The sequence below is a fragment of the Electrophorus electricus genome, chromosome 17 (assembly GCF_013358815.1).
Source record: "Electrophorus electricus isolate fEleEle1 chromosome 17, fEleEle1.pri, whole genome shotgun sequence".
NCBI lineage: Eukaryota > Metazoa > Chordata > Actinopteri > Gymnotiformes > Gymnotidae > Electrophorus > Electrophorus electricus.
In genome coordinates this window covers 11178318-11204584 of record NC_049551.1, presented here as the reverse complement: position 1 = coordinate 11204584, position 26267 = coordinate 11178318, and the positions used below count along the sequence as shown (strand labels likewise).

At 43.4% G+C, this 26267-nt stretch overlaps 1 protein-coding gene across 1 annotated transcript; it reads right to left on the bottom strand.

The window, feature by feature from the left end:
• On the bottom strand, positions 1-24959 carry ugcg (UDP-glucose ceramide glucosyltransferase). Its single transcript, XM_027007723.2, has 9 exons — positions 24798-24959; positions 19371-19512; positions 13496-13598; positions 11698-11799; positions 11204-11316; positions 5611-5789; positions 4979-5065; positions 3924-4110; positions 1-3529 (listed from the first exon to the last, which is right to left on the bottom strand). The coding sequence occupies exons 1-9, from the start codon at positions 24893-24895 to the stop codon at positions 3359-3361; spliced, it is 1182 nt and encodes a 393-aa protein (XP_026863524.1). The 5' UTR covers positions 24896-24959; the 3' UTR covers positions 1-3358.
• Between the last annotated feature and the right edge of the window lie 1308 nt (positions 24960-26267).

Genomic DNA, 26267 nt, shown 5'->3' with positions numbered 1-26267 from the left:
GGGACTTCAAAAACAATAGTTTATTTCAGCCATAGTTCTTCACTACAGACAGATGAAAGGATATACAAAATCTGAAGGCAAAAAAAAAAGTCCAGCTCAAGAATAAATTAGGCCTCCTGAAGCAGAGCAATTAACATGTACTGAACTCCATAAATACACTATACACATTTAAAAAAAAAACACAGAGGCAAGTTTTTTTTTTCTTTCAGCAAATAAAAATATACAGTGGATCACAACTAGATATTTTTCTTCCCAAGTGTGACTGGTGGCACATGGGAGCAAACTGCCCCAGTGTATAGTCAGAAGCTAATAAGCATGACAAAGTTTTATGCTAGCTGTTGAAAACAGTATCTGACAATGCCTCACGTGGCTCCTACAAAACTAGCCCTTGCTCTTCCTCACGTCTAGACAGCAGCAGCTGAGAGTCGGAATTGCTTCTTTCATGTGGGGCAAGTGCATTTTCAAAATCAGAAAGACTGCCTAGTTCACATTAGGTTTCTGCTCAGGATACATGAGGGTTTACTGTGCCCCGAGAACAGCTGCACATCAGGATTTGGTTCACTAGTCACCTTTTTGGAGTTAACCACAGTAAGCATGTTTAATTACCAACACAGGAGACTTCTGGGGTTCACAATATGGTCAATGCCACTAGCATTCAACAAAGCACAGGAATCTTCTCTTGCTCTCTCTTTCACTCACACATTGTGGATTCACATACAATAAGTCACACTAATGATTCAAACATAGTGAACTAAGATGGGAAAAAAAAAAAAAATCCAGTTCCCCACATACAATAATACAAAATCATTGCCAACAGCAATATGGTAAAAGACTGTCAACAGATCACACATATGAACCCTAAGACGCGTACACAGGTGCACGCACATTTATACGCATTCTCAAAAGGAGAACTATAAGCAAAAGAATTTGACCATGTGTTGAATAACCGCTGCAAATGAGCTGGAATTAATTCAAGTGGCTCTGCTTGATCAGACAAAGAAGGCAAGAACAGCTTACTTGCTGAAAGCAGAAACCGTCCAGTTTGAATCTGTACCCTAACTGTCAACTACTATTGCACCTTCTGGGGCAACACCAGATTTACTGCACAGAAAGAACAATTTACACTTATTTACATGCAACAATACATTCAGGTACTTCACTGTGCTGCTCAACTATACTACATTGCTTCTGAATGAACAATTACTTGAAATGGTCATTATACTGTGTAAAGTTTAATATAGAGATATATTGTATGACTGGTGCAATCGGTTTGTTTCACAGACTAAGTAGAGGATGACTTAAACTTATTGCTAACTAATCTACGAGCAACTTTTCAGACTTTGCCGGCCTGGGTTGAGATAAGAGTCAGTGTTTCCCGGCCTGCCACCATCATTAGCATGAAGTGTTCACTTGAAGTCATCAGCCTAACTGGCAGAACGGTGTGGATGAGGGACAGCTGACAGGTCGGAAGAAGCGATGCGTTGGCATTGTACTACACTGGACAACAGCACCTGCTGCTACCTCTGCACAGAAAGCGGGGTCAAAGCTACTGCAGAAACGAAACCAAGGACCCCGCCATTTGTCCCTTTAACAGAGCCACAACAAAAGGCAAAGCTGTTGGGACGGAGGGTTACACTCCTACATAATACTGTCCAACTTGGTGTCAGCTCAGTGTAAAGCCCTGACTGGGGTGGGTGTATGACCAGAATACGGTAAGAGCAAGGCTGGGTGCGCAAGCAAGGGTGGAAAGAGGACGTTGCACGGAGATTGTGCAAAAGGAAATCGTGGACTCAACCAAAACGCTGCCATTTTCGACACTGGGAGAGCTTTGATCCGCACATTTGGAGAGGGCGTTCTAAACACGAAGCAATCCAGCTGACAGGTATCTGAAATGAATCAAGGGGAAATGAAGCCATTGTGTCGCTTAACAAAGCCGTGGGGTTTATTGCAGAAACCAAAAAAGACCGTTCAGTGGTCTACATTGGTAGACTGGCTCAAGATTTACTGGACATGTTGAAATGCAACAGGATTAAAGAAGATACAAGTATAATTGTATAATTTGGAGATCACCCCTCAAGTAAATATGTGCACACACCACCATTCTCAGAGTAAACATCAAACAGGAGTAAACAGTGACAACTGTTTTGAGGTGGGATAGCAGGGTGCAGTGGGGGGAGCGGTTTGGTGGACAGGGCCATGTCCTCAGTGTATCTGTGCACTTCATACACATTGGTGCAGGAATGTGTTATTACATTGAGACAGCAAAGTCTTTGGGCATAATCAGAAACCTCCTCCGTTCAGACTGCCGGCCCCTTGGCCTGGAGTAGGTTATCGAGGGCGACAGCAGGCATGTGGAGGCACCAAGGCTGGCCTGCAGAGCAGGAAGAAGAGGCTGACCAGGTGTGGACAGGGCACACAGTCAGGCGTGGTGTCCAGAACAGTGCGTGTGGACCTGCCCGACGTGGACCACCTGCAGGCGAGAGGTGGAACCGTGGCCTACGGCTTCGCAGCACACCCCAGCACTGTGGAACCCTGTGCGGAGAACTATGTTTCGGCCACGGTGTGGCAGCTTGGGGGGGGCCGGTGAAATGCTGCGTGGCTGCTTGCTGGCCAGGAACCATGTCGCAGAGACGAGGGCATCTGCTTCAGAAGTACCAGTGAAACCAGTGGGGTTTCAGTGGAGTGTGACCATGCTTTAGGTGAATAATCCCACTGCTGAAATGCCCCGCTGAACACTAAACAATGGCAGTTCAACCCGTTTGGCATGCTAACATTTGCATAAAATGATTACCATAATAGTAAAATCATAACCACTATTCAAAGTGATTCTTAAAATGTATATGTCTGCATGCAGCAGTGCTGTTCATAACACAGAACATGTTTACCAGCACATAAAAAAAAAAAAAAAGTATACCTCTTAGGTTCCAGACATTGTTTGGCCCTGTGGCCCTGGTTCATTCCTCCTTCCTGGACATGTTCCATGTAACTCCGCCCTCGTTTTCCTTCACTGTGCCCTGCAACTCCGCCTTTTTCCCCCCTTCACTGCTCCGTCACAACTGGCTCGTTTGGGAACTCAAGGTCTTGGACTGTTCCAGAAGACCACAGCGAGTCCCGAAAAAAGCACCAAGAACATAAATACACTGTACAAGACCTCCCGCACGCCACAGGTTTTTAAAAAACTATTTTTTTTTTAAAAAATGTCACTTCTTAAAACTCACACAAAATCTAAACCCAAGGAAGCTGTTGCAGTTCGTTCTGCGTGTTGTGCAAGCGTCCGTCTCTCCTTCCTTGTGGGCGTGTCCCGAGCCGCCAGCCGACGGCTCTTCTCTTCTCCCTGCCCCCTTTTGCGTTTTAGTTTTTATACGTCCAGTATTTCCTCAGCCGTGCCTCCACAGCGTAACCGGTAGCGACCCGTTCTCCAGCTGATGGTGGGGTCCCACAGGGCTGAGAGGAAGATCTGGATGGTCATGGACTCCCTGATGAACCAGGCTACAGCGTAGTCCAGCTTGGAGAAGCACATTGGGCCGCCCTGAAGGGACACGAGAAACATGGGCGTTAGAAAGGTCAGGCGTTGAGGGAACGCTCCACAAAGAGATTAGGGGACGGCAGATGAAGCTTGCGAGGAATTAGCCGAACGGCAAGACACAAACCCACTTGGTTCATTTGCCAGAATCGTTTGGCAGCTGGGAGCTCTGAGTGTCAGAGCCCCTGAGAGCAAGGACTGCCAGTGAGTAGCGGGTACCAAAGTAACTGCCGCTCCTCAGCTTATAGAACACATATTGTATAAATCAAGCACAACAATTCCAATACATTTCAAGTAAAACTGTTGTTTTCACTGACATTCAGGTATTTAGGCAATTCGGTGCACAATTTGTGTGTTTAAAAAAAAAAGAAAAAAAAGTGGTGCTAAGGTGTGGTGTGACCTGGACTCCACGGAGCTGGATGTAGTCAGAGATGAACCAGGCCAGACAGTGGCACATGAAGAACACCATGATGTCCCAGTGGAAGACGTGGTGCGCGGCCCAGCCAATGATGAGGCTGGCCACAAAGCACTCAGAGATGGGCTCCATGATGGTGGCTGGCAGCATGTTGATGCGCAACTTGGCCCACCTGGTTTAAGGAGACAAGAGAGGATGACCCAAATAACAAAAACAACAAAACTTTTTAAAAAGAAAAAAAATAATTAAAAAAAATCCCACAACAAAACAAAAAAATCTTCCCAAAACTGAAACCAATTTGTTAAAAAAGGGCTTGCATTGTACAGAAGCCTGTATCAGAACCATCAGTAGATTCTCTATTAATGCACACACTTTCATTAAATGTTGGAAACATTTAGACACTAACTAAAATGACATAATACAAAGACTGGAATGGCAACACAGACCTTGTAAGAGCCAATTAAGATCTAGGGAACTGTTTAGTGTTAGTCAAAAAAAAAAATAGGAGATTGATTATGATAATTTCATTGCATTTGATTTGTATTATTCATTTATATTTCATTGAATGCAGAGGTTGGTCCGGCTTGAGTGAAGGAAGACTTCTCTTTTTGGTTCTCTGGACTGTCAAGTGTGATGTCAATACTTCATTGGTTTCTGATTGGATGTAATTTGATGTTTCTGGAAGTTTTTCGACTGTGCACTAGGCATTTTAATGTAAACGTTTTTCTTTTTCCTTCAGTAAACATTTCTAAAAATAAATTATTTTGTCTCGTCACTTGCGCCTCAAAGATGTGCTTGATTGACTGACTCCAACATGTTGCGGTACAACAGCAGCGAATAATATGAAGTGTCACTAAAGATCTAAATAAATAAACAAATCCAAGAAAGCCCGACAGACTGAACATCAGGGTAGTGCGGCACGTGGCCTGTTAGCGCTGACAAGGCTAACTGTACGACACCCGATCATGCACGATACTGTATGACACCCGATCATGCACGATACTGTACAACACCTGATCATGCATGATACTGTACAATACCTGATCATGCGAGACTGGAACTGTGCAATGGAGTAGGAGCCCGAGTTCTGCATGGCAACCTGCGTTGCCATGGAGAATTTCCACCCTCTGTAAAGACAAAGGAAGAGGTTAATTCCCACCCAGGTGAGCACATGACTGTTGCACTGACGCACTCAGTAAAAGCAGCGGTCTCCACGAAGGCAAACTCCTCTCCTGCCCCTAAGGAAAAACGCCCAGTAGGCAGCTAAATTAGGACGAGGCAGCAGCAGTAATAAAGATGTTATTAAATATGAAGGACGAGCTGGCAGCAGTAATAAAGCCATTATTCATTCTGAAGGGCAGTCATGTTAATAGGAGGACTTGATAAAACACTCTCAAACCTTTACACTATGGTCCAAACAGTAAATCCAAGGGGAAACAGGTATAATTTAAAAAATAATGCCTGAAGGGATAAAATTCAAAATTGACTAATTCAGGGCAAAGTGTCTATTACATGGAAAATTTAATGGTCAGTGACATTTTTTGAGGGGGGGGGGGGGGGGGCCAGAGTGTACAGTTTAGCCTTCACATCTTAAATGTGTATTATGTGATATTCTCTCCATTTAGGGATAAATAGGGACAGACATTCTGCTTCACTGGGGGTCAGGCCGCACCTGTCTGCAATAGCCTTGGCCATGAAGTAATCCTCAGCTATGTACTGGGCAAAAGCGATGAGCCCTCCAGCTTGGTCCAAGACTTCCTTCCTCATCAGGCATGACATTCCAGTCACACACTTGATCCCCGTCACATTGGCCGATATGTACGAGCGAGGGTGTGACGTTCCAAAATACACCTGCGGAATCACGAGGGCAGAGCAACACCAGCGGGATTACTCATCATAAACTTCCTGAAAGACAGATTCATGGTCAAGGCTTTTGTATCTGAAACGAACCAATTAAAACAGGCTGTTTAATGAGGAAGTCACGATTAACCCACAGTTCAAAGCAGCTCCTGCAGTTAAACCAGTACCTTTCAGTCTGAAACATGACAGAGATGCGCAACAGCGAGAAGTTAACCTGAGAAGGCCTGTTTGGACTATTATTTAATGAACAGGTTTTGCTTTAAAACGTTTAGTCTAGGAACAAAACGCCACCCACCCACACCAACCAAGTAACAAACAATAACACCACCAAACAGGAGTGGGACACCTCATCAAACAATACATTACTCATTTGCCAGATGAGCACCACAGCCCAATGAGGAAGACTTCTTTCACCTGCAGGCTGGAATGTTTCCACTCGAAACTCGACATGGTGTTTACTCAGTACCAGTGTCATGCCCCGGGCTGGGTGCAGCCCGGACTTATGGGCGGTGCCTCAGCGTGGCCTGGATGCATGTCGCATGTTCTCATGCGGTTTTTCATCAAGGCGTATCGAGCGCATGGTGAGCACAGTGAAGGGCAACGCCAGCCAGCACAGAGGATCTTCAGGTCTGGGTGGGGACAAGAATAAGACTACCATATGTTCTTGTTGACATTACAGCACTTCCAGGCTCCTTGGAATCTGCTCAACTAGAAAATCCAGCTTGTAACAGATGTGTCTGGTGGAGCAACACATGTTCCTCATGCTCTCTACGCTTCTCTGGCCCAGATATCTCAGGATTGGGATATTTTAACGCCTTACCAACTCAAATGTTCAAACTTTACGGTTCTTATACTCCAACTGCCACACTTTGTTTAGATCACATCACCCCTATGTTGTCGACACTGCACTGGGTGCCAGTCATATCCCATACTGATGCCAGACGTCTATTACTGACACAGAGCTCTACATGGCTTTGATCCTCAGTAGCCAAGTGAACTTATTTTGTTACGAACGATCGTGCCTGCTTGGATCACAAGGTACTGGTTATCTGTTAGTACCTAGAAATAAGAAAGTTACAGAAGGGGGAGATCATTTACATATTAAATGTACACAGTCTTGGAATAACCTTCCAGTCTGTGTTCAGAAACTCAGACACAGGTGTTTTTAAGGGTGTTTTCACACTAGAGCCTTTTTCTGCTTGCTCTGTGAGTTCGGTACTTTTGGTCAAGTGTGAAAGCCATTTTCAAGACTTGGAGCGGTGCAGAGCACAGATGTCTGGTTATTCTGAAATTGGTAGTCTGTGGTCCTAGTAAGCTGTGGTGCGATCCGGAGCAGGTGTCGTGGTCTACGTGATATAAAATGAACCAAACATGACTACTCAGAAGATACCTGAAAAGGGAAGTGGAAGCAAACAATCACTTACTATAACAAAAACTTAAAATCCATTTTATCAGGTATCTAAAGCTTTATATTTTGCAGGAGAAAAAAAATCTAGAGACATAAAATGCAACAAAAATCTTCTCATGAGAAGGGATCTTTGTTTGCTAGTGCTCCTGCACAGTGAAATTCCATGCATCCCAAAAGCGCTGTTCCTCATCAAATGAGCATCTAAGCAAAAAAAATTAAAAATCCAACCATCTTGCAAATCTGTGTGCAAACAAGTGACATACGGAATTGCACAAACCAATCCTCGGTTCGGACAGAACCCAGCAATAATGAGCCCCTCCGTCAAAAGAGCCCAGAATGGGTCCTTGGTATGGACTCAAGTAATCAGGACACGTGTGAAAACACCCCAAGTACATGTTGAATACTTGAGTGCGTAGTCAAGCCCTCACACCTGTGCTGAGGTTGGAGCAGATGAGCACTGGTGTCTCAGTGAGCCCTCATGCCTGTGTTGAGAGTGAAGCAGAGGGGTGCTGGTGTCTCAGGGAGCCTTCATACCTGTGCAATCTTCCAGCTGCCCTCTTTTAGCTGAGCTGACATAGCAGGTTCTGCCGAGGTCTCTGTTGTACTATATTAATCACGTCCAGTGCATGTCAAACAGCGTTAACCATATCTGTGTTTTTCTCTGCTGAGTTGAACCATCCATCTTGTCTGAAGGTCACCCTGAACCAGCTGCATGATCCCAATCAGTCTGGCTACAAATCGGCACATTCTACAGAAACAGCCCTCATAGGGCAGTTTCTCATAGCAGAGAAACTTTATGCTGCTAAAGCTGCCAAACCGTCATCTGTTTTGATTCTTCTAGACCTTTATTCTATGAGTAAATGACAAAAGCATTTTTGTAAGTCACTCTGGATAACAGCTTCTGCTAAAAAACCATAAATGTAAATGATGCAAGCTCCACGCTGGAAGAGATCCTGCTTGTCTGCCCTTCAGACCGGCCTGACCCTCATGGACCCTACTGCTGTACCTGATCGGCTCATCTGCATGTTCCACCTACTCTCCTGAAGAGATCAAAAACTGTTTCTGGTTACCATGGAGACTTTACTGAAGAGGCCATCTCCACTGCCATCAGCTCTCCTGCTAGACAGTGTTTATTCATTATGTGCTATTTGCCATCCGGTGAGGACCGGTGGAGAATGGGTTACACATCTGGACATTGGTTTCTCCTCTTTCTCTGTTTTTCCTCGGCCCCGTCATTGGCTTGCTCACTAGGTACCTGGACCCAGATTCTTTATATATATATATATATGATTTCTTTAAAGATGCTTGTTTGTGATAACGCATGCTTTAAAACGTGCCAAACAAATAAATTAAGTGAATTACACACTTTTTAACAACCAGCCCAGCCCAAACCAGGCTCCTGTGGTCAGATCGGAGTGGTCTGTTCTCCTTTAGAGATGAGAAATCCGAGCGGATTTTCTAGGATTAGACTGGACTTGTGACAGAGTTACTGGCTCTCTCGTCTAAAACATCTTGTAAAATCCAAAGCTTAGGTTATAATGATGTGAATTGCTTTCAAAGCAATGCAACACATTCCAACAAAGAACTAAGCCCTGCTCAGAGACAGCAAGACATAGCTTTGGCCGGGCAAAGTTCATTTATATAGTGTTGTTCATACACAATGGTAATTCAAAGCGCTTCACATAAGAATAGAAAAAGTTAATTGCACCTCAGGAAGTTCTTTGCCAAGATATATATTAATAAAATAGACATTAAGAGAAATTAGAAATTAAAGAACCAAAATGAAAGGTTGGGAGAAAGATAGATACACAGACAGACAGACTGATCTAACCTGAGCTAAAAGCCTGGCCAAATAGGGACGTTTCTAACTTTGATTTAAAAGCATCTAGTGTTAGAGCTCTTCTAATATCCTCTGAAAGATGGTTCCATTTGGAAATGGCATAGTAGCTAAATGCTGTTTCTCTGTGCTTAGTTTTTACCTTAGGCAGGATAAACTGATTAGTTCCTAATGACCTTAAGAATTCTGCGCAGCTCATAACTCTGTAGCCTATCACATAAATATGCCGTTCCTACATCATTAAGTGATTTTTAAGATATTATTACGGGTCTATAAGTGAAATATCTCTATAGTATCTTGGTAGCCAGTGTAAGGACTTAGGAACAGGGACAATGTGTCTTTTTGCTCTTAATGAGATCTCTAGCAGCTACATTTTGAATCACCTGAAGCCGTTTGGGTGTCTTTGGGACTCCCGTTTGAAGGCCATTACAGTAATCACTCTGCTAGTGATAAGCTTGGATGAGTTTCTCAAGGTCTGGTTTAGACAAGAAATCTGATTCTCTTGATGTTCTTAAGATGATTAAATACCGACTTGGAATAGTAATTGACCCTTCTTAGGGGAGGGTATGAGGGATGAGGGTTGGGATGAGCCAGTAGATTAGGGTGGAAGAGGAGCTGGGCTGATTTTACACTACCTACTGGCTGGCTAACAGAGAAAATGACAGCCTCGTGCCAGCTGCAACCAGCTTCTCCATGATTGTGGGGAAACTCAGGTGGGGTGAGGGAGGCATGGAGATGAAGGAAAGTGTAAAGTCCTCTTGGGGTTGTGGTGTTCCCGGAAGCTGATGAGCTCCCATCATCTTCATGACTCACATCCAAGGTCTGCATCTCCATCAGGGCATAGAGAAGAGATGTCGTGGCTCTGGAGCGAGAAAATCTGCTGGTGGAATGGAGTCTTTTGGTGCCAGTATGTCATCACTGGTGGGGGTGGATGACATGCTTACTCTGTCAAATGTCTCGTTTGTGTGTAGTACATCTCACCTAAACAATTATTTATTTCCAAAAAACAAGTTAAAGAAGTTGTCAATAAAATTCAGGTTGTTGGACTTGCAGCCTTTGTGTAGCCAAGTGTAATCCAAGTAGCCTTGAGAAAATCTCTCTTCTCCATGCAGGCAGAGGACCGCTGCTAAATTTCTGAACCGCAAGCTCTCCAATTGTGCTAAAGAGGTTTTTAAAGTCCCTTTTTAAAAACTCAGAGTCCTGCTTTTGTGTGTCACTTACACATGCACAATAAGCCACTTCACTGTAGTGTGGTCAGCCAATATTGTTGGCAATTTATCATTTAACTCAGAAACTGTGATATTCTGTTATTTCATGCCAACGACAGTGTCATCTATTATGAGGGGGTCAGCTGCATCCACAGGCTGAAGCCTTGTGGGTCTGCTGGAGCGCTCAGGCCGACGGACACTTACTGTCCTCTCTGTCGCTTTTCAGTGGTTCAACTGTCCTGCTGATGAAGTGACTCTTATACTGAGCTATACATAGCACATTTAGATTTGACCCGAAAAAAGATCCACTGATCATTCAAGCCGTCTGTGCTTGTAGTGGTTCTGTTCATCCAATCCACTGGCCTGGCTCCGCTGCTCGCTGCTGCACTAAGCCGCCCATCAGTGGTCCACTGCCAGCGCGCTCACACTCAGATACTCCACGCAAAGTACCGGAATGCCAATTTTTAAACTCCGATAACGAGCTCTGAAAAGCCATTTTCAGTACTGTCATTTTCTGTAGGGATTGCAGCAATTTGGACAGCACATATGTTCAGAAACCCGAGGAGCCATTTTCTGATGGATTCTTTTATTATCCAACAGGAACTTTCCTGTTACAGTATCTGTGGCACTGATTTTAAAAACGTGAAAATTACAAGAAAAATGACCACTTTTAGCTTTGTAGTTCTTTGCAATAACGATCTCGGACGCAGTAACTTAAAAAAAATGGACTTTCGAAAGCAAGTAAAAATATAAGAAGCTGCCAGAGCTAAACACAGAAGCGTCCGAATAGCAAAGAAGCAGGAAGCATCTCCTTCCTCCTTGGCAATAAACAACGTTAGCAGGTGACTTCAAATAAACCCACACGCGCCATTAACACACGGCCCAAGAATGTTCCAGGGAGAGTTCCAAAGGGCAAAGTTGGGCAAGGCTCCCCCCTCCCTCAATCTCTTACCTGCTCCAGCGTAGCGGCGAAGCCCTGTCTGTCTGCCACGTAGGGGAGGCCGTGGACCAGCCCCACCTTCTCCGTCATCTGATTAGCCATATCAGTAAGGGTGTCTGGCTTCACTGTCAAGACACAGGCACACTGTCAGTAGGCAGCTAGAAGTGGCCTGTCAGGGGTAGCAGCCTTAACCGAAAGACCTCTCAATAGGCTGGTACAGGGCCTAGAAAGTTCTAAAACACACTAGAGTGCTACCCATTGACCAAGACACACAGTCAAATTATAATTTAACACTTGTCGCAACATTCCAATTCAGAATAAAAGGACAGTAAAAAAGTGTTGGTTCATTACCTCATACAATCAAATGTAGGTACATTACCACATACATAATCAAAAAGGTACATTACTACATACACAATCAAGCGATAAAAATAAATAAAGACTTGGTGAAATGTATGATTCACATGCAGATGAACTTTATTTGGAAAAACTGCAATAAACTGTACCTCGAATTCCACTGTCACAGATCCAGACCAAACCGTATTTTGCACCCTCGTAGCCTGGCATGAGATTGTTTATCTTTGGATTGATGCCGACCTTCTTTCCCCCTGTGACAGCAGAACACAGGAAGAGGAAGATCTCATTAATATGGGTCTTCCTGGGACACTGGCCTGACCCATCACACCCTTAATCCAGGTCATTAACCATATTTTTTGATTCCTTCTAAAGCACCAGTTATGCACATCAGTAAAAAGTTACTTATATTTCTACATACCCTGAATTACTTCATCTGAGAATGAAGGCTTTCAGGGTAAGACATCTGGAGGCCCTGTGTCTGAGACCAATCCCATTAGAGTAAGTGTTTCACATGGGATCACTAATGTGTCTGATCTGCCATTCACCTGCAAGCGCTGATTAGGCTACCTTTTAAAAATGCAGAAACACATGCTGAGGTTTAATGGTTTCAAATCTAGATTTTCAGCCATTCCAAGTGTTCAGACAGAGTTCAAGGGTGACCAGGCCTATTTCAGAGTTCACCCTGGCCGATAAACCACTGGATTACAGCAGACATTTTTTAAATCCACTATATGTGTTTTCCCAGGTGTTTAAGGTTTTAGCCTTTATGACTTCAGTTTTTTGTTGTATTTGTCCATTTTATTTATTCTTTTTTTTTATGGCATTTCTTTTTTCTTTTTTTTAAAACCTGGGTTATTTGTCTTTTGATTTTGATAAAGCACATTGGCCACCTTGTTGCCTTGTAAAAGGTGCTCTATGAATAAATATGACTTCAAAGCCAGTCAAACATGTTGAGACTGCCCTATCTAAGCTTAGCTGTTAAATTACAATGGCTGCTAAACCTCCAATTTGCAACCTTATTGTTTTTACCCTGAGGGACATGAAGATTTGGGGTTATATTGTTTTCCCAGTCTGACTAGCAGCCAACCCTGTTGTTTATCCACAGGAAAAATTACTTTGGATACCTTTACTTAATTAAAAAGTCTTTCCCAGTTCTCACTCCCTTTTTCCCTACTGAACCTGAAAAATTAATTCCCTCTCCCAGGAATGTAGTCAACAGTATTTTCGCTTTGGAAAACCAGGCAAATGCTGGCACTGAGGTATAATGACATTAAAAGGCTCCATCATTGTCACTCTTACTAGCTTGCATTGAGATATAATGCCAATAAAGACTCGTTTACTCTGACTCTTACTAGCCATCAGCGGTAGTAAGGGAAGGAGAGAAGCAGTCTCTTCTCAGGCATCAGCTCAACTCGCCTGAAACAAGTCTGTGCTAGTGCATGCCTATGAGCTGCCATGTCACTGGTCAGCAGCGGTCTGCCACTGCTCGACCAATCGAGTTTTCCAAGCAGAGCATCAGCTGTGGTTGACATCACTGAGCCGGTGCCTCTCTCAAGAATATCAGTACGTTAACAGATGGGCAGAACAAGATGTGACTCTGCAGAGCAGCACAACAGGACCCTGGAGAGTGGGATGGTGGAGTTGCTGCACATCCTTAATGAGCAAGAATCAATATTCTGTCTCAGAGGTGTTCCTGCAGACGCACTGCTGGGCCATAAGCATTTACACGTGGGATCCCTTCGCTCAGAGCATGCATTAAATGGCACTCATCTGCCCCATGATGCAGCTCAGCTCAACTGATTTTCTTGGAAAGTAAGTGTGTGTGTGTGACCAGAGTGGAGCTATGGTGAAGAGTTTTCTTTTTCCTTGACACACTTATGTACCCATGTGTTCAATTATATTCTCACAAAAACAGAAAAAGAGTGAAATTGTTTTTTGAGTGCTTACCTATAAATAATCTGGCATCAACGTTGGGATATTTGCCCAGTAGCTTTTTACAGACGTCGATGGCTGGATCATCATGGTCTTGGACACAAAGGAGAATTTCATACTGAGGAAACACAGGAGGAAAAAGGAACATTTATTCTTTCCAACATATCTATAATGGAAGATATGGGGGATGTCGAGAGATCAACATGTAAAACTCATGCCGTTTTACAAGTGAAAACTGCCTGAAACCCGGAGCTGCTTTATTCCACCCTGACCTAACGGGACAGGCCAACGGTCCACCAGCAGTGGCAACGACAGGAAAACACCTTCATTCAAGCCTCCCCAAGTCCCTCCTGCAGTGGTCACAAGACGAGGCACTTGTAAGGAGACATAAGAGCCATTGAGAAGAGTGCGTCCTCCCAAACACTGGCGCCATGCCTCCCCAAAGCCAGAGGAAGTGCAGGTGCCCACTGTGAGGACAGCCTGCCTGACAGCAGAACCCACTCCAAATGGGCTCTCTCGCAGGACTACACACTGCCATTAAGGGTGATCCATGCAAGCCCAGGCTGCCGAGGCCAGGTTGCCATGGCTACAGCAGGGGAACGCAGTGGGGAGGTGGGTGGGGTCCTGGACAGGGAGACAAAAGGACCCCTTTTTCTGCATGCCTGTGGACACAGGAAATCCACAATGCCCCCAGGGCTGGGTAATAGAACCAAGGAAAGAACAGGAAGGCTCACAGAAAATCACAGTGGGGGTAGAATGGACCACTGGTTGCTTACATCCCAACAAATGGAGCGGCACGCTTGGGGGCCAGCCGGGCAGAAACGGGCCCAGAGCAGGGGAGGGATCGGCCAGCCCAGGACCACGGCCCAGAACGGCCCGACAAATTAGCAATGAGGAAGCAGACACCAGAGAGAGCTCACAGGGCAGGAAGAGCAGTAAATCTCTCAAAAGGCTACTGCCATAGAGCAGTTTTATATCCAAGTACAGTCATTATATGTGGAAAGTTGTCTTAATGGAATAATGAGATGGAAAATCTGCATGACAAGCACAAGCAAGTAAGGTCCATCAACCAATGCAAAATTTGGAGATCAACCATTTCTTCACTAAAAAGGAGTTCCTAAAGGTAAATTCTGCATTTTCAGCTGCTAAAGAAAAGCATAATCTCCAAACTAGCTGAGGTCAATCAACACTGGTGCCACTAGCAAGGCATGTCAGTCTGGTTATACATGGGGCTGAAGTACCAGCAGGGGATCTCCTTAAAAGCCCAGACACACAGAAAAACATCAAAACATGGCAACAGACGGAGGAGAAGGCATCTCTACTAGGATTCAATTACAACAATAACACTAACTGTATTGACGTCATTACCACTGTATACAAAGATTACCTGTTGTTTTGTTGTTGTTTTTTTAAATTAGGAGTTTACTTGTATTGCAATTGGACTTTTAAAAAAACCACTACATTCAGTCAGTTCAAGAACATACTGAACATTTTTCTTTTCACATAGTCCAGGATGCATGACTGCCAAAGGAAGTCAACAGTGACAGTGGCACAACTACTACTGCAACTTCCTCCGATGTTAGAAAGAGCTATAAATTTGCGTTTAATACAGCAGACTGAATATCAAGAACAACTCAATCTTGAGTGCCATTATAAAACTGACATTTTGATTGTTGTTAATAATTAAACAATACAGACGGACAGAGACACCACTGAATTTCCAACCACAGTAATAATCATCGGTGCCTTTTCTATGTGCGAGGGTCATGTCGCTATGCGTATGTGTAAGGTAAACCCTTGTACTAATCTCTGTTCTGCAGACAGTTTGGTCTTCAAAAGAACATTAGTTAAGCCAAGCAAAAGGAATTTTAAAAAGATAGATATCCATCCGCATGGATGACCAAGTAAAGCATGAAAGCATGTTTGCACCCTTGTCTCATGACAAAGGAACCACTTGACACTACAGTTTCAAGGGACGGGGTGAAGGTTACCCTGTACACAAAGCTTTCACACAATGGTGTGTGAGCAGTCCCATGAAGCATGCCCCAATTCATGAACATGTTTTGATGCTGAGCTAATAACAGCAAAGAATTCATTAGGCTGCTGTAATCAAAAGTGTACACAACAAGAAGTACAGAGGGGGGGGGGGGAAGAATGCCAAAGTCCAAAGCATACAAAGACAAAGCTATCTGGTAGCCTTCCAACTCCACTGCCAAAAGCCCTCAAGTGTTTCTCACTTCAACCTGCACTCACTAGAAAGCAAAAATGTACATTTTACATTTACAACATACAAACAGGATGAATCCTACCAAAACCTCAGTCATAACTTCTTCATTCTCGTCCCCACCAAAGGGGCGGGACGTACAGATGAGCCTCGCAGAGATAAGCAGGCAAACACCACTGGAACATTTAACAGTACTGAAAGAATATCAACAACTGTGATTAATTGAGTCACCGATACAAAGTGGAATGTTCATATCCGGACTTGTTCTGTTCAGAGGGAAACAAATGAGTCATCTGTGATATTACACTGGTAACATATTCTACCCAACATAGCACAAGCACCGGAGACAGACGCAGATTTGAGACAGGACCAGATAAAGACTGATACATGGACTTGAAGCTGGTATTTACTTGAAGAGAAGAGCATTAATGAAAAAGTGGCCTTATTTCTTCCCTTTAAGTTGCTGGGCTCTGCTTGTGCTTTGGTTTAAACTTGCAGGATGTGTGTTAAAATGTATATGAAACTATTTTTGTTCCTCCTTTCAAATTTATTAGATGATTGGGTGAGGAAGGAACCCACGAGGACAGCAAAATACAAGCTGCCCTAACTAGGAAGGAGAAAAAAAGCTGGACTGAACCTGCAATGTACACAGGTCATGTTCTCCTTTGGCACGGTGTTGTAAACTGTTACTTGACATTTAGACAATTATTTGCACAAAGTGCACAAGAAATTCATAAAATCACCTGTGTGCTCATTACAAGAGGACCTAGGACTAACTTAGCTGTCCAGTTTACACTAAATGGCCAAAAGGTGGACATGCCTCCTAATGAATTGGCCAGTCTAAATCTCTGGTCTTCTCCAGACCTGTACATTTTTGGCTTTAATGTGCTCGCTCCTGAGATAGTCCACAGGGACAGTGGGCTGTCTAATTCTGCTGTACATCCACACACACTTTTGAGCTTGAAGAGAGTCTGCTTAAGTGCAGGCCTTGGCAGAATTGTCGAACTATCAAAACACCGACCTGATGACGTATACGTCCACTGGCTAGGACAGTGTAACTTAATCCGTATTACAGGAGATAATAAATCGCAAACCTCTAACGGGTCCTGGAAGGCAAGATGATGGGATCAGGGAGTAAACCTTCTGCCTCTACATGGCAGAGGCAGGCACAAAAACTAGAGTCGCATTCATAGCTGTGTACATCTTGCTTCCTGTATCACATTTTGGCATTAATGGAAATCATGGAAATGGGTTGAGCCAAGACATTTTAAGATTTTGCAAATTTGACATGTCACTGACCATTTCAGTAAACGCCACAGAACGCAAAACTAAAGTCCGTGAGACTGGCATCCAGTGCTTCACAGAGACCTAGATTGGGCAACTGAGTTCAGGCACACCCACGGCTGTCACGCATAGTCATGCGATCTGAAGATCTCAGTGATTAAATGTGGTGGGAGTGTCATAGGATGTCTCCTTTGCACAAGTCAGTATGTGAAATTTCTACCCTGCTAGATTCTTATACATCAGGGCCTCACCTCAAAAAGGTTATTTTGCTAGACTGCTCAAAGAATTCCCACAGACACACTCCAAAATGTTGTGTGAAGTCTTCCTGCAAGAGGCAAGACAGCTGCAACCGCCCCCTACCCCCCGCCATCCTCTATGTTAATTTCTTTACTACACCATTCCATTTATTTAATCAATTCCATCTTTGATTAGTTCTTGACAATATATAACTTACAGTAATTAATAATTGGCTGCATAAACTACGTGTCAACACAAAATTAATGACATTTTGGAGAGACTAAATACGTTTAGTTTTGCAAAGAATATAAAAGAGGAACAGATTCCAGGACATCAGCAGAGAGTCAAGTGCCCCCCCACGCCAAACCCAGCATGGTTATGGCATACAGTCCTTTCTGAACACGTGTGCGTGTGACACACACACACACACACACACACACACACACACACACACACACACACACACACACACACACACACACACACACACACACACACACACACACACACACACACACACACACACACACACACACGTGCTCACTCTCGTTTGCTCTCCCATTTTCTCTCTCTGTGTGTGTGAGCACACTCAGCAAGGTAAGAACATGCTGGAACATCATTTGGATAAGGACCAGGAGTCCAGCAGGAAAAGCTCACATTGCAGAATTCAGAGAGTGCCATTAAATCAATCAAAGGTCAGGCATCCCTGCTCTGCTCTAGAAACTGAGAGAGTTAAATACATTACTCACATCCTTACTGATCATCTAAGGTGACTCACAAAAAAGCCTAAATGTCATCATTTAAGTCTTCTAACCATCACATGCCCTCAGCATGAGGAAGATGTGCTCAACATCACATCAGATCACATGCGACGTGATGAGGCAGCTGCCATGCGTGATGCTAAAGCCATCAAACCTAAAACTCATAGGTTTGATCATCCCAAGATAACGACATAAGCCGAGAAGCACAGAGAACCAGTCAGACAGGTACTTATGCCAGCGGCATGCGCTGCAAATCACATGCATAACAGCAACGAGCCCACAGCCCTCTGCTGAACCTACAAACACAGAGTCTCACGTGCAACACTGTAATCAGACGTCCAGACCCCGGCTACTGCGACACACTTCAGACACCTCAGGACACGTCTGCCCAGCCTATTCCGCAAGAAGCCTTCAATTCTCAAGCCAAACCTGTCACAGGTTTGGGCTTTCGTTGGGCTCAGACACCCTTCTCAGATGCGTGCACAGGTGAAAAAAAAACATTGGAGCCTTTGAACCTGCTCGCAAGAGGCAACTTTGCAAGTCGTCTCTTCATTTGCACGCCATCTAGTCAAGTACTGTAAGAAAGAGGGCAAAGATGGATCCTGACAACCTTGTTAATGATCTAGCATTAAAATTGTGGCTCCTTCAATTTGAAAACTACATTCATTCTTAATCTCCATATCAAACATTCATCGTTGCGTCAGTTCTGCGATATAAATGCTTTCGTAACAAATGGCCCCAGGGTATGGCAGAAAGGACATGGGATGTCACAGCCTTAAGTCACCAGGTGAGCACTCACACAGCCAAACGGGCAAGCCCAGCGGATTCCTGAATCCACATTCACAAGTGACACCCACTCACGCAGCTGCGCAGGCGTAACCTGGCAACAAGGAGTCACAGCGTGTGGAAACAATCGTTAAAGCTGCTTACTTGAGCACAGTTTAGCCTGTCCCGAGGGGTGAGGTGGCTGTGCTTTGGAATAAAAGGACAATTTCTTAACAGAAGACATTAAACAAAAAAAAAAAAAAGATGGCAGAATGTGTAGCAATGAAACAGGCTGATAAGGGAACTTGTGGTTGGCCAAAGTTTACCAAAACACAGGAACCCCATCAAACAAGCTACAGACAGGCAATACTGACAAAGCCTCAATTTATACGGGTGCAAATATCGTTCTGTTTTGCTACATTTCTGCACATGCTTGTCAAGACAAGCGCAGCCTGGGTAACAGCTGCATGGCCAATGAATACTGAGGTCAAGCTTTCTTAGTACAGTCCTTTTGACTTAACAGAGTTTAACTTCTGGCTCTAACCAAGGTTCTTCCTGGACCAGCTTAGGAGTGTTGGAAGGTGAAAGGGATTGTCTGACTGAAGGTAGGTGACCATACCTTTGGGTAGTCCAGCTCAAAGAACGTCTCAAGGTTGTCCACGAGGTTGGGGTCCACTCCCTTCAGGGGCTTGAGCAGTGAGACCCCTGCAAGTTTGCTGTATGGCTGCTTGTCAGTTGTCTTCTTATTGAGATGCAAGCGGCTATAAAGAGCAGAAGAAAAATGTGTGTTCACTGGAGGTTATGCCTTCCCTGAACCAACTGCTGGGTCCCCGCACAGAAACTGCACTACATTTAGGTAATGAAGAGCCTGGTCATTCAAGACAGGTGTGTTAAAGTACACACTACCAAAGTCTACAGCAGCTTTAGAACCCCACGAGAACATCTCCATGAAAACACACTTGTGTGTGTACAGCCAACCATGTTTTTTAGCATCACTGACTGTGTGCTTATGGCCAATCATAGCTCACTGCCTTGCCCTAAACTGGTATTATGAGTGTATCTTGCAACTGTGCTAGGACCCTTTACAATGTGCAAAGATCCATGTCAAAACATTTTCATGAAGAATAACAGTAAGTGATCTGATAATCCAGCTGTCGCTACTCATTGCACACGATTTTGAAAAAGGCTCTATATTGGGTGACGATGGACTTGCAGTATTTGGAGACGAGCTGATGACCCCCTTCTGCAAAAAAAAAATTAATAAAAATCCCCATCTTGGCTACAATACATACCTCAACATTTCAACATCAGTTTTGCCCAAAGGAAGCGGTTTTGGGTTAGCTAGCATAAGAGCTGTACAAAATGTTCTGATCACCAATTCAGATTGTAGAATTATTCAGCATGAAAGAAAAACATAACACATTATTCAGACACTGGCTGTGTGGGATTATAAAGCCTAAATATTGATCTTTCTGCAAGAGAGTCAATGATTACATACATTAAAACTATCATGCATCCAGTGAAGATATTCACATCAATAATGTGGGAAGGTCAAATCAATGGCTTCTTTAAATCATACAGTTGCAAAAGTCACATTCATAAACTCTTCCTGAAAGCCTGTAGATGTTTTTTTTTGGGGGGGGGGGAGGATATTATATATATATATATATATATATATATATATATATATATATATATATATATAAAAATAATTAGATATAGATATATAAAATTCAGTGTAGATGAAAATTTAACACCTTTTTACTGGCCAACCAGCCACACACAGACAGGTTAAGCATGAAAAAAAAGAAAGCCAACAAAAACCATTTGTGCATCGTGAATGACTCGCTGCAGGACAGAGATCACACGCTACAAGCAGCATGAGCCAACCGCACACAGGCAAGCTGATCTGACTGGTCGGACTGTGACACTAGTTTCACAAACGCTCCCTTGGTTTCATTCAGACACTCTTCTTAGACAAAGAAGATCTAGATGAGCTCAGAATAACTTGCTGTGCTTACAGAGGTTTTTCATATAGAATCAATCCCATACACGTAAAGGCCTAAATATGAGAGAAATAGAGAGTGATTCCAGGTGAGTGCGTGCGCTGTAGTAAGAGATGTAGATATATTCAAAACTGCACCAAAATACAAGCTTCCAGAGAAACTAGATATTTTGGACTGATGTCTTTCATCAGCTGCGCAACCAAAGTGTTTCTCTGGAAACCTTGTATACTTCACAATTCGAAATCTCTCAATCTCTCATTACATTGAATATTTTACACACATAAAAACACATTCTTCACAGCTGGTGTATCAGACTATTCATTCTACAGCACCACTGAAGACAGACAGGAAAGCCCATCTTCCTCTGTGTGCAGTATGTTTCTGCTGCGTGGAGGGGTCCACTGGATCATTACCATGAACATTCAACATTTACAGAGGCAGTAAAGAAAGCCTCTTGATTTAGTGAATGCGCTGCAGCTGGCCCTATTCAAATAAAAACATTAATAACCTGAATGAAAAATTGCCCATGGGCCTAAAGGGCAGAAATTAAACCACTGGGCAGAGTTAAGACTTCCTGCACCGCTATCTGCGCCCCCTTAACCCTTCATCACGCGTCACGGCTGCTGGATTCTGGGAAGCGTCCCCCGTGCCTCCCCCATCAGCTGGGGGTTGGCCAACGCTGCACAGGATGTACGGCCAGGCTCAAAGAGCTGCCCCATCCAGGACACGGACATGAAGACTGTCGCAGAGACGGGGAGACACAAACACCCTTCCCCCACCCCTGAGTTTCCCTGTCAGTGAGCGCTGCCAGCAGCCAAGCGAGTGCGTTTCTCCAAGAGCCGCTTTGTTACCATGTGCTCTGCTTTATAGGAGCTGCAGGTCTCATCGGGTTACAAATCTAGTACGGATCTAGTAGAGGATGGGACTGCAGTTCTAGAAGAGACCCCCGAGCACGTGTTGGTCTTCTGTTCACCCCCCCCCACCCCTCCTCCCGGAATGTGACCTCTGCATATCATGTGACATTTAACATTAGGAAAAGTGACTAATCCGGTGAAGGCACAGAACTGGCCTGGAACGTAAATGTGTTTCAGTAATGGGTACACTGATGGGGGCCTGGCCTTCTTGCGGCTGGATGTCTTTCTCTATTGTTCTGTTTAACATGAGGGACTCAGCTTTCCTGCCTCACATCCTCACTATTAAAGAGAATACCATAAACAGCGTTATGCACGGTGGACAGGAATAAACCTGCCAGTTAGGATTTATTATATACACAAACTTTTTTTGAAAGAAGCTAATTAGATAAAATGTCCTTCTCCAGCTTGATCATGCAGTGAGACCAGTCACAGTTTCTCTCTCTCTCACACACACACACACACACACACACACACACACACACACACACACACACACACACACACACACACAAAAGGTGATATCCTGGCAGCACATATGTGAACATGGTAGCTGAGGGCATGTAGGTCATCCTTCACAGACTGGCTCTCACTTCAGTACCAAGCCTGGGACAAAGGGATTCCTTCTCATAGTTTAGAGGAACCCTGTTTAACTCCACTTTCAAGATGAGTGGAATCATTGAGCTCCTGACTGTAATCACAGAGGCTGCACTGACATTGGGTATGCTTTGGTGAGCCATTGCATGAAAATGAATGAAAATTAAGTCCCTTTACAATTAACACACCCTACAATTAACACATCCAGTCAACCCTGGTGGGAAGCAGCAGCCAATCACACACATAATACTCTCAACCAGAAACCTCAGTCCCCTGGAAGGCTGAATCAGGTGCAGGGAGCATAAAGAAGGCAACATGCACGACAGAGCACCAGAGTGGTGACTGGGCATGCAGACACACACATTCTCACACAGGACAATTTATTTGGGACAGCCAGCTCACCTAACCTCCATGTTTTTGGACTGGAGAAGAAACCAGAGACCCTGGAGGAATCCCACACAGACACAGAGAGACCATGGAAATTCCCCCCAGATAGGGACTCAAAACCCAAGACTCTAGTGCTGATAGGCAAACATGCTGCCCCAGACAGCAGTGTTCATTATCAGACCTATAGCGACAAGAACAAACAACTGGTCCTCTGCCCACTACTGAGACAGACATCAGTTGGACTGGAGGTGCTTCTTGCATCCAGGTCTTCTTGTTAGACAAACAATCCAACAGCAAACAGTGGTCAACAAAGTGGCATTTAACACCAGAATGCTGTGAATGACCTCACATCCTGGCCAAGAGGCACAGAGCGTGCATGCTGGCAGCTGAGGGTGTGGGGGTTGTCATGAGTGAGCACATGCAGCGACACTGCCAGAGGAAACCAGCCAATGTGAACCACACGACAGGCTGATCTCTGGCTCTCAGTGCCACTGTACTGACAGATGCGTGACCAGGCCAGGTCTCAGCAGAAAGGTGAGGTCAGTACAGTTCAGGTTGCTGTAATGTGAGGTTTCTTACACACACGCACACAATATCCATGGTAGATGCTGCTGCATTATTGACCAAGTTCAATCTGAAAAGTAAGACTGGCAAAAATATTTATTTGTCTAGCAGCTGGTAGCAGTCTTCTCCCCAACTCAACCAACAGGAGTAAGATGAGTATAACTGCAACTTGCAAACAAATAGTGTTGGTAACTGAGCCATTAATTACAAAAGCTATTTTCAAAAGGGTAGGGTACAAAAGGGCACAGGCATGTGGTCATCACTTTGTCGTATTAACATCTCAGCATATGTTTCTGATTAGACAGAACAAATTAAGCCTTTCGACAAAAAGCTTTAAGACATCTCATACTAGATTTACTATTAGAAGCACATTAAAAGCCTTTTAACTCAATTACAGCAGTGAGTCAGTAAAGTGAGAAATCATGACGATAGCACGATGTGTCGTAGTCCAAGTGATGACAGACTTCAGACGGCTCATATGACCACGCCATAGTAGTGATCAAGGGGAACTTCCAGCTACATATGATACAACTATGATGATATGATACAACTATGTCGATCGAGCGGTGTCTAACAAACTCCTCGCGTTAAACACGTCATGGGCAATAAGATGATGTTAATTAAAGTTAGCTAACTAGCTGGATGATTAGTTCAACTAAAATACAAATAGGAGAGATAGAGATAGATAGATAGATAGATAGATAGATAGATAGATAGATAGATAGATAGATAGATAGATATAGATATACACACGTTTGGATATAGCTGACTAGCAAGCTAAAACCATTTTATTAATATCGGGTTGTATTGTGATTTTTCGTGGTATTTAGAATTCTTATCATAGTCCAATAGCAGTATAGAAAAGACCAAAGTGCATGCCCAAGAACTCCATTTTGAGGTTTAAGGTTAACTTAATTCATTTCCTGAAAGTAGCTATGATGCGCCTTTTATGTGTTAAGACACTTAGTTACTCGAATAGTCAACTAACCGGATCAACTCGAAATGACACCGGCGTCTTGAAATTTAACAAAACTAGCTAACAGCTAACTATTTGAGGTAAAGTTAGAGATTTGAGGTAACTAACCTAGTTAGCTATCTGAGGTAACGTTGGACCAGTTAGTTAGCTATCTGAGGTAAAGTTAGCTTACCATTGCGAACCGAAACATAATTGACTACCAAACCAGTCTATTCAGTGACTCTGAACGCAGAATATTTTGTGAAAAGCAACACGGTATTCTAGGTGCTAATATCCTAAGAAAGAATCTTAACACAGCTAGCTAGCTTTAAGATAGCTTAGCCACCTACAACACAAGTCTAGTTGGGAACGCTGGCTAGCTAATCACACTGTAATAAATTAACGTTACCAAATCTATGATAACTGATAAATATTCACAACGTATGCAGTATTCACACCTCTGTTTACGAATGCCGATCTAATTTCTACGATGACATGTAAATTACCAGGCAATAAGCAAATCTCTTAACGCTAGCCCGTCTCATTGAATCACCCAAATGAGTGCTATGCTGATCCCACCAATTATACAAAATGTAAATACACATGATAGCTATCTTTATACTTACACGTAGATGATGGACATGAAATGCATGAGCCAGAGGACAATAAATAACAGAAATCCGAAGATAGAGAACCCTTGCATAGCAAGATCAACCAAGGCCATGGCTGTGCCTTGGTGTATTGACACCGCTGTTTGGCCCCGACACTAAAGTGGTGATGCACGGACGAGTGTACGGTACGGCAGATAGGCGGGATCTGCCGAAAATACAGCAGTAGTAGCAGTAGGGTGGGTCTAATGGTAAGCCTTTTTAATTGTAACGTCTACCTCAAACTTAAGTCGGATGATATGCTTTCCAAAAGCAGCAAAAAAGATAATTATCTCACAAAATATACTTCTGTGCATTCAACTATGTGCAAAAGGTCTGTAATGTAGTAGGGTTCTCAAGATTTTATGTTACTTGACTAGAATTTCAAGTGTAATGTTATTAAAGGCGTTTCTTCCGCACTTTTCGTCAAATGATGTTTCATTTGAAATTGTTTCGATTGATTATAAAATACTTCTAATGACCTACAAAGCACTGAATGGTCTTGCTCCACAATACCTTAGAGAACTCCTAGTCCAACACGTCTCTTTAGATCAAAAGGAGCAGGGTCCTTACTAGTACCAAAAATAAGAAAATCTATCGCAGGGGACAGATCCCATACTATGGAATAACTTTCCTGTAAATGTTAGAGACTCAGTCTCACTAGGATGAAGACAGTCAGGCATTTTATTCATTACTTCCCATCTTAGGCCAAGGTGTAGATCTGGGGGTCTGTAACAGGATAGCGGGGGGGAGATCAAACAGAGGGTGATTCCGGTAGTAATTATGGCAGTGATGGAGATTTATTTTCCCCAAAAAGTCCAGTGAAAGGGGCATGATGCCATAAGCAGACAATAAAATAAAATAAAATCCGTAAAAATAATAATAAATTAAATTATCAACGCCAACAGAAAATTAAACCCAAATAAGGTAATTTTACGTGCTTCCAATTATGGCATTCAATCAACACGTCTCTGCCTCGCCTTCTAACGCCAGTCCTTATATATAGTCTTCGCCCCTTAGACCGGACCATTCCAGATACATAAATTATTCAGTTCATAATATTTCTCCCCTATGCTTCAAAATAAAGGTTATACTTGAAAACACTTTCCCATTATCCAAAATTCCCTTATAAAAATAAATATACCCATATTCAAACACAGAGTCATTAATCACAATTTTATCCTCCCCGTTTCTACTTGGAAAATTACTTGCTCCAATAACGTGAACTAAAGACTACAAATCCACCTCAGTTGTGAGCACGACTCTCTTGACTCGTCACCCTTACAGTCGCTGAACAAAACAAGTAGGCATATGCTTTGAACCCAAACTCCCGTTATCTTATTACAATAAATATATCTATACATACACATATAGATTAACTTTCTTAGTTATCTACAGTCAGTGGTCCACCCTGAACAATGTAAGACAATTACAATTATCATTATTTTA